The sequence below is a fragment of the Zosterops lateralis genome (assembly GCF_965231275.1).
Source record: "Zosterops lateralis genome assembly, chromosome: 14".
Taxonomy (NCBI): domain Eukaryota; kingdom Metazoa; phylum Chordata; class Aves; order Passeriformes; family Zosteropidae; genus Zosterops; species Zosterops lateralis.
This window is the reverse complement of record NC_139774.1, coordinates 12,098,675-12,108,121: the sequence shown is the minus strand read 5'-3', so window position 1 is coordinate 12,108,121 and position 9,447 is coordinate 12,098,675. Positions and strand designations below refer to the sequence as shown.

Here is a 9,447-nt window from a genome sequence, read left to right as displayed (position 1 = left end):
TTCACTCAGGTTAAGCAGCACCCACCCAAGAGCACGCAGGCAACTGGTCCCACCAGTCCCCAGGAGACTTGGGGCAGTGTGGGCCTGCCCCTCGCCTTCCCCACCCTCCCATCCAAGTGCTGTTTCACAATTTCCCCCGTCCCAGGGTTACCAGGGCAGAGAAAAACACCTCCGAGTCAAACGTGACAGGACGACCAGACACCTCCACTCCCTCGCTGCCCAGGCGAAGTGCCAAGGTGTTGGCATCCCCAGAGCCGCAGGCTGCTTGGACTTCTCCCAGGGGATATTTGGAAAATGTCAGAATAGAAACTTGTTGACAAAAACTTGCAATGTTTCCATACAGGCATGGCCTCGTGACCAGGTTCAAACACTCCTATTTCAGCAGTTCTGGGGAGCACTTAATTGGTTTTCAGGTCAAAATGTGTGGTCATTCGGAAATGCATAAAAAGATAATTTTAAAAAGAGCGTTTAAAAAAAAATCATCAAAATCAAAACATTTGGAAGAACCTGCCTTTTCTCACATTATTTTTTTAGATGGGACACTTTCAAATCTGTGTGTTTACCTGCGTGTTCAGGACCCATTTCCAAAGTGTAGGATTTCCTCCTGGAAAAGGGCACCCTGGCTCCAGGCCCAGCCTTTGGGGTGTTTGTGATGCTCAAGAGAAGGGTTGCCAGGGTGCAGTCCCTCAGGCAATATGGATCACACGGAAAGCCCTCTCCAGCCAGCACAACCACCCCCAGAGCAGAGCTCCTGCCAGGAGAAACACCCCGAACCCACCACTTCTCCACAAGTACCCCCACATAAGCTGGTACTTGAGGGGGTGATGGCAAAAGCCAGATGGATTCTGCTTTCTCACCCTTATCCCTGCTCCTCAGGGGGCTGGGGTGGGTTCAGCAGTGGAAGCCCCTGAGCAGCTGGTCCTGCTCCCACCCCAGCCCTGGTGCAGGGGTCCTGTTCCCCTTTCTCCTCGCCCAGGAGAGGACACCTCCAGCGCTGGGGTCCTGCTTCCCTTACCACACACCCATCGGAGCATCCTCATTGCAGGGACACGTGGGACAGAGCATTCCCCAAGCACCCCGGCCCAGGGCGGGGACACCCCGGGGTGGAGGGGGCCCAGGGCCAGCCCCGGGGGCGGGCAGGCTGCGGACGGGGGCCCTGCCCGCGGCTCGGGGGTGCAGAGCACCCTCTCCCGGCGCTGCCTGTCAGCAGCTGCCGGACTTTTTATTACTTTTTTTTTTTTAATTATTTTTTTTTTCTGCCTGCCAGCTGGGGCGGCTCATCCCGTCCCGTCCCGTCCCTGCCCGGTGCCGCTCGCCGGGGGATGCCGCGCCCCGCGCCCCGCGGCTGAGCGAGCGGGTCCCGCCGGGGCTCCATGGGCTGCACCGGCAGCGCCCTGCGCTGCTGCCCCGTCGGAGCCGAGGTAGCGGCTGCGGGGGATTTGGGGCTGGGATGGGCTGGGCTTCTCTCGGGGTCGGGGTTCGCGTGGGGTCGGGGCTCCGTTGGGGTCGGGCTTGTCGTGGGACCGAGCGTGCACGTTGTCGGAGTCTGATGGAGTTGGGGTTCGCGTGGGGCTGATGTTTGCTGGGAGTTCCGCTTGCACGAGCGGTGTTGGGGACAGCCGGCGTGGGTTCCTCCCTGCCCCGGGAGCGGCGGGGCCGGGCGGTGTGGCTGTCCCCGGCTGAGCGGGACCCCACCGGCATCGTGGTGGGGGAGGTGGCGGCGGGGACAATGAAAGCTGGCAGCCACCCGCCCGCCTGCATCCCCCTGTGCTCTCCTGCTTCTCCCCAGGCTCACCCCGACATTCTATAATTAAGGGGGTGCAGCATCTGGGATGATGATACCTGTTGGAAATGCTGGTCCCAGAGAAGACAGGGATGGGTTACCCCAGGTAGACTTCTGCCAGTCTCCCACAGCATCCTCCATCGTCCCAGAGGTTGTGTCCCCTTGTGCTGAAGGCATCACTCCTGTAGGGGAACACTCCTGGAGGGGAACACTCCGAGTCCCCTCAGATCTCAGCACATTGCTCTGTACTGAAGATCTCCTTGGCTAGGTCTGAAATTATCTGCTGATTGTTATTGTCATTATTATTGTAATTATTTGATGTGCTCATGCTGCCCCAGTGCCACACCATTGACCTCGGGAGGTGTTTCTGCTGTCGGATGTGCTGTGTTTACTGATATTGGGTGTTGTGATCACTGGAGGGTGGCAGGGGAAGGAGGGGAGGCAGAAAGGCCCCGTGGTGCTGCCGTGCCCCCAGCATGGGTGGCCCTTTGCAGATCCAGCTGTGAGAGTCCAGCCACCTGGGACCACAGAGGCCACTGCTGGATGTGTGGGGGGAGCAGGCACGGAGCTCACACAGCCCTGCAACCAACAAGTGCCTTTATTTACAGCACTTGCAGGCTTGGTCTCTTCTCCACATCATGGAAAAAATCCCACTCTTGCTATGTCATAAGATCAGATATTTCTGAGCTGTTTTGTGACTCTGAGAGCTCTCAAGAATGGGCATAGGACAGGAAGAAACAACAGCCCCAAGGCTCCAGGTGTTGAGAGCCCCACATTTAGCGAAACACGGAAATTTGTCATTTGCCTGCAGATGCCTCCCTTCCTGCACTTGCCTGCTCTTGAGCTCCTCTGCACAGCCCTGTGTCACTGCTCCCCAACAGTCATTATTCATAAAACAGCCCTGCTGCCGTGACTGAAAGTCATTCTGAAAGTAGCGCTTCAAATCCCCGTTATGGCTAAAAGGCATAAGGGCAGGCGTGGGGCCACTCCTGCCCATGTTGTCATCTCCAGAGTGCCAAAAGGCAGGATGGGAGACCTTCACCTCCCCCTGCTGATGGGTGGACTTGCAGATTTGGTCCCTTGAGGCTGCTTGTGGTTAGGGGAGACTTCAAACCTCAGGGGAAAGCCCAGCCAGAGGCCACGTGCAGATCAAGGGTTTGGGGACTCTAATGGGGCTGGGGGCTGCAGAGGCTTTTGAGGCCAGTCCCAGGTTTGAGGTGACCTTGAGGAGCTGTTGCTGGGCTGGGTGGATGACATACCAGGAGCCACTGTGTGCCCTGGGGGAGGTGCCTTGGCAGCCTCATCCCTCCCTGGCACCAGTCTGCGGGCAGCAGGGTGATAAGGGAGGCACAGAGAGAACCCAGCCCTGAGCTACGGGCGCTGTCCCTGGGGTTTCCTTCCCCTTCGGCTCCATCCACCCGTGCCTGGCCACTCACGGTCACCGCTCCTGTGACCTGGCGTGAGAGAGGCCAAGCTGCCTTCCCAAAAGGTCAGAGCTGAGATTTGGCCGCCTTCCAGGGCTGGGGAGAATTTATTTTGAAGTGCTAGGAACTGAGGTAGCACTAGGAGTCAGGGAGGGGTCAGAATGCAAAACTCGGGGCTGTCAACAGTGTGAAGTGTTTTCCTACGGTCTTCGGCACAGATCTGACTGTAGGAGAGGTGATAATCACCTCCTAACACAACCATCACCATCACTGGAGGAAAGACAGCAGCAGGGTTAAAGACAGGTCCTACAGACCTGTGCCAGCATTGCTGTGGCAGCACTGAGCATCTGCTGCAGGGCCTGGGAGGTGTCACAGTCATGGACCAAATCCTGGCCCCCTTCTCCACAGCCACAAAGCAAAGCCTCCTCCCCAGAAGCAGAATCAGGATTTAAATACTCATTTCCTGACTCTTTGTGATTTCCTTTGCTAGGTTACATGGTTGAATTGCTTAATGTACTTGTAAAACAGGAAAAGAGGAAGAAAAATAGAGCCCAAAACCACACCTCACGCTAAGAGCTGAAGCAGAGGCTGCAGCCACCTCGGCTGCCCACACTGTGCCAGCTGCTCTGCCCTGGTGCTCCCTGCCCCAGCACCCTTGGAGATGACTCAGGTCCTGCTGGAAATCCCTGTTAATCCATCCATAAACATTTCTGCTCCAGACTATTAGAAATATTTAGTTCTAGGAATGTAGATACTTTTGGTTTTTTCATAGCTGGAAGGTATTTTTGGCAGAGGTTTCCCAGACCTTACAGGATAAGCTACACTGTGGATGGCCCCCACCTGCAGGATGTATCAGGCTGCTTCTTCCCCTGGCCAAAGCTGTTCCAGCTGGAGCAATTCCCAACCTGCTCCTTCCACACAGAGGATTCCAGGATGATTTTCCAGCTCTCCAAAATGCACCAGGCGATACCAGAGGTTCGAGTGCCACAAAGTTTCTCTGGAAGTGACAGCGGAAAGTCCCTCCATATTTCAGAGCTTTCAGCCAAACTTTGCTGTTCACCCCAGAGGTGGAGCTTTTATCCTAAAGGACAATTGAGTGCTTATGACTAAAATAAGTTCTAAACGCTATTTTTAATTGCTCCTAGAGATAGGAAAGTGCCTCACTCATAGCCTCAGGGCAAGTATTTAGATTTGTCTGTTGATGCTGGTGAGCCTGTTGCTTCCTTCAGCTATTTCTGAGTTCAGTGCAGGTGTCTCAAATCATCTTCCTTTAGAGACTGAGGGGCTCTGAGGTCCCATCCTGCTGGATTTGGTGTGTGGGAGAGAGGTGAAGATTCCCTGTGTCTGTGCTGGGGACATGGCCTGTGCCATGGGGGTGACCAGCCCTGGGCTCTCTGTCCTTAGGCATCACTTTTGCCAGTGAGCAGGACAAATGCAGCAGAGGTGGCTTGGTTTGGGGGTTTGGGGTCCCTCCTGGAGGTGGTGACAGAATCCTGCTCTCAGCTCTGCTGAGATCATCCAAAACCCTTGAGGTCTGTGTCACCCCCCTGTGTCAGGAGGGTCCCCCTACCCACCCTTTGCTTTGTTGCAGTGAAAAAAAAAGGGGGGGATATGGGATGTGGGTCCAGGGGATGAGGCCTTTTGGGACTCCTGTGATGCCCTCAGGACTGCAGAGCCTCGACTGTCTCATTCACCTCTCCCCTTGCCCCCCATCCCCCGACAGGACATGGGCATGTTAAATCCCAGGGAGATGCACACTGGCAATGAGGTGTGTCAGGGGACAGGCGGGGATTCCTGGGGACACTTTGCAGTCAGGTGTGCCAGGATTCAGCAGCCTCCCAGGGCACCCCACGCTTTCAGGGTGAGCTGTATGGACAAGGAGAACAAGCCCCGTGAACTCTGACTGCCGGGCGCCTCCTCGCCCCCTCGCCTGGGCCACGTTCAGCGCCGCGGCTGCTCATGCCATAGAAGGGAAGATAAAGCCGTGGCTTCCCAGAGGCTTGGAGCTCTCCTGCTCTCTGGAACTGCGCCTCCCTCCAGCTCCAGAAGGGGGGCTGCAGGGGAGGCGGGGACAAGGACGTCTGTTTGCTTTCCCTTGCTTTTTTCCCAAGCCAGGCTCCCTAATCCGGGCTGTGTTTGGCCACCGTGCGCGGGGCCGAGCCGGGGAGCGGCGGCACAGCGGGTCCCGGCTCCCCGCAGGCAGCAGGGCTGCTTTCCTCAGGGATCGCTGGTTTTAGGGGCAGCAGAGCAGGCAGCAGGGCTGCTTTCCTCAGGGATCGCTGTTTTTAGGGACATCTCTGCAGGGGGGCTAGAGAGCAGCAGCGTGTCTTCAGGTGTATTTTCCCACCCCTCTCACACATCCATCATGCCCTAAGCAGAAGCTCAGCTCAGTGATGGACATCAGGGACCAGATTTGCCCTGCACCAGCGAGGCCGAGCCCTGAGAGCCTGCGAGCTTTCCTTCCATCTTTCAGCAACTGATAAAAATATATCCACTCTTTTGGTTTTATTTTTTTTCCCCCCCTCCAAATGACTAAATTAAACCCATGCAGGGCTGGAAGGCATCCCACGGAGCTGTATTGCTGGAGGCAGCTCCCGGCTCTGTGTTATCTCAGCGCCGTGGCAGCAGTGGGAGCGTGCGGGAGCGCGGGGCCGTGCAGCGCATTCCTGCGCTCCTGAGGTCATTGCTTGGCCGCCGCCTGCTCCCGCCTGCTGCCAGCCCTGCACAGGGGCTCCATCGCCTCTGATTTATGGTTATTTTTCATTTCTCACTCCAGCCCCAGCTGTGCCAAAGCCCATCTGTGTAAGGCCCTGGCGGAGCTGTGTGTTTGGGGCACTGCAAGGTGCCAGGGACCAGAGTGAGCTGAGCATCCCGGGACAGGAGGAGGGTGGCAAGGGAGTGCCAAAGCTGGAGGCCTGCCAAGTGCTGCCTGCTCTCCCCCACCAAATGTTTTGCTGCTGGAGCCCATTTTGCACCAGCACCATGTCAGTGGGATGCTGTGAGCACACCCCAGGTTTTCCAGCTGAGTGCTACATGGTGAACTGTCTGGGATGCAGGGAAATGGCACCAGCTCAAGGCTGCCTGATGGGCAGTACAATCACACCCATGGGTGCTCAGGGCTGGGAGAGGGCACGGGGCTGGGGAGGGACCACTGATCCCCAAGGATCTGTGTCATAGCAGAGCTGATGCAGGCTCAGTGCAGGGTGTTCTCTGCCTGCAGCCACCTGCCCCTCTCTGTTCCCCCCTGCTCCAGCCCCCTCTCTCTCTGCCAGAGACAGCTAAAAGCCCAGCAGCAGAGGGGACCAGCTTCCCAGGAGCTCTCGGCCTTGAAGACAGAGAATGGTGAGCAAAAAATGCATTTTCTCCCTGCTTTGCTTTCTCAGAGTGATAGTAAGGAAGAAGTGGACAGGCCCCAGCATGGCACCAGGGAGGTGGGGATGATGTGGGTGCATGCTTGTGCAGGAGGGCAAACTGAGCATCCCAGAGGCAACAACATCCCCTCCTCTCAGTCAGACAAGTCATCCCTAGAACAGGAATCCTGACAAACTCTGTGTCCTCTCTGAGCCTGCCAGCACCATCCCAATTAGTTAGACCACTGAGATGGAGGGAGGTACCTCTCCAGTGGGAAGAGGACAGTGCTGAACCTGGCCCATGGCACTGGCAGGTTCAGCTACCCAGGATGTGCAGGCAGCCCGGACAGCAGGAGGCAGGCAGTGCTGTTCCAGCTGTGTTTGTCTTGCAGCCAATGCCTCCCTGCTTCCTGAGGATGGGGAGAAGGCAGCACGGCCAGAGGAGTGGACAGACAGTGCGAGATTCCTCCAAGGCCAGGAGGAGGAGAAGGAGCAGCTGCAGGATGCTGGCCAGGCAGGCACTGCGAGCATCTCCCAGGACACTGAGATCCAGGTCAGCTGGAAGGACTGGTGCAGCTGGAGGCAGCAGCTGGGTGTGGAGCATGTCACCAGCCAGGTCTTCCCTGGCACATGCTGGGTGGGGCTCTCCAATTTCTGGGAGAAGAATGGGTTTAAGACAGGGTGAGGAAGCCCAGAGCAGTGAAGCTCTGCATCCCTTACACTGGGATTTCTTATCCGACTGCTTCCCAGGTGGAAAAGAGAAAAGAGCTGGAGCTGAAGGAACAGCTTGATGCCCTGAGGAGAGAGCACACGGAAACCCTGCAAGGTGAGTGCCAGGGCTCCCTGCACTCCCCTCCCCTCTCCCTGCTACTGCCAGTGTCCCTCTGGCTGCCTGTGGGGTCACTGGGATGCTGTTCCCTGCTCTCCAGCACTGTGGGGCTCAGGTGGGGCCTGTCCCAATGTCCCCACACTGGTGGCACTCAGCTCATGTTCCTCCACAGAGCTCCAAGGAGCACATGAGCAGGAGAAGCTGCTGCTGACAGAGTCCCACCACAGGTCTGAGGCAGCCTTACAGGTACCAGCAGAGAAATCCCTGGGGAGGGGGGGCTTGTGGAGGGCTTTAGGACCATCTGCTGGTTCTGCCATGGTGCCCCACATTCTTCAGTGGCCACCTCAGTCCCTGGTGTGCTCATGGACCACACCAGCTCCTCCAGCCCTGGTGTTATTTGGGTACCATAGCCCCGCAGTACCCAGACTCAGAAAGAAATCCCAGATACCTCTCATTCTGCTTCTTCCCTGGTTCTCCTAGGAGACAATTCAGGCACTGAATTCCCAGCTGAAATCCTTCCAGGAGAGGATGAAGCGGGTGGAGGAGTCCCTCCTGAGAACAGACTACAAGAAGCACATCCAGGTGCAGGGAGGGGTGTCAGGGAGGGGACCTGCTGTGGGGTGCTGACCCAAAGCCAAGGGTGGGACTCTGATGGACCCTGGCAGGGTGGGGCTGGAACCAGGGGGGAGCACAGGACATCTGAAGGGGGCAGAAAAGCCTGTCCTGGGGAGGTAAACACGAGTGATGGCCCTGCAGGAGCACGGGAGCCCCAGCCCCTTCTGGGAGCAGGAGCTGGAGAGCCTGCACTTCGTCATCGAGATGAAGAATGAGCACATCCATGGCCTGGATAAGAAGCTGCTGCACCTGGAGACAGTGGTGGGTTGAAAGGGGGGGTCACAGTTGGGCTTTTCTCTTTTCAGCTGCTCTACCCACCTAAATTCTGCCCAGAAACTGCAGCTGGAGCAAGGGTGGATGGAGCCCATTTCCTCTCTTGGCGTGGGGAGGGGATGTGGGAGCAATGCCCCCAGGCCAGAATTTCACCCAAAAATGGGGTGGCAGGGGGCTCAGAAGTCCTTCCCAGCTCTCTCCTCACCCTCATACCTCCTTCCAGGAGGAAAGGAACCTTCTGCTGGAGGAGAGGGTGAAAACTCTCCAGCAGGAGAACGAGGACCTGCAAGTTCGCACCCAGAACCACCTGGTCATGGCAAGGTGAGCGCTGGTCCCGCCCTCGGTACACGGGTGGCATCTCCGATGCGGGGACAGGTGGCACTGCAGGAACACCTGACAGCCTGCGGTGCCACCGGGGGCTTTGCAGGGAGCAGAGGGGCTGGAGGGCACTTTGCCCGGCGGTTTCTGCAGCCTGTGCCCTCTCTGCCCGCAGGCAGCTCTCCGAGGAGCTCCAGGCCGCCCGCGGGGCGCTGGAGAAGGAGGCACAGCTGCTGGATCAGACTCGCCGGGAGAAGGAGGAGCTGCTGTACCGTGTGCTCAACACTGGGGACAGCACCCCCTTCCCCGTGGCTGCTGGCGAGGTGCCCCTCATCGCCACGTAGCACCGGCGGCACCGTGCGCTGCCGGGGGACTGCCGGGGCTTCCCTGCAGCCCTGTGAGCCCAGGGCTGCTCTCATAGTGCCCCCCAGTCGGGGCAGGGCTCCGGGCTGGCCGAGCCCTCGGGGCGCCTCATGGACCGGAGTGACGGAGCATTTCACGGGACACTTATGCCGGCATTGCCCAGCCCGAGTGGGGCTGCAGAGGGACTCTGCCTCCCACCCGTGCAGTACCTGCACCCCTTCCTCTGGTGAGGGGCTGTCTGGTGGTGAAAGGGGTCAGCCAGAACATGCAGACTTGCATTGGGCCGGATCTGACCCAGCGCTTGGCTCTGAGTATAAACAGCACCAGTGCTGCGCCAGGGCATGAGGACAACGAGGAGGCCACTAGGACAGGATGGGGACAAGCACTGGGAGGATGAGGAGGGCACTGGGGACATGGTGTTAACCTCAGCAGGCAGGGCTCCCACCCATGCCCTCCTATTCCCATCACCTCCTGCACCTTCAGCAAATGTCT

General features: G+C 58.1%; 1 protein-coding gene across 1 annotated transcript; it reads left to right on the top strand.

Annotated features, from left to right (window-relative positions):
- Nucleotides 1-1,340: 1,340 nt before the first annotated feature.
- CCDC69 (coiled-coil domain containing 69) lies at nt 1,341-8,936 on the top strand (the record flags this gene model as incomplete). Its single annotated transcript, XM_083872035.1, has 9 exons — nt 1,341-1,421; nt 6,480-6,549; nt 6,950-7,110; nt 7,308-7,383; nt 7,559-7,632; nt 7,867-7,968; nt 8,143-8,262; nt 8,498-8,595; nt 8,768-8,936. Exons 1-9 carry the CDS (start codon nt 1,374-1,376, stop codon nt 8,934-8,936), a joined length of 918 nt encoding a protein of 305 aa, XP_083728161.1. The 5' UTR covers nt 1,341-1,373.
- Between the last annotated feature and the right edge of the window lie 511 nt (nt 8,937-9,447).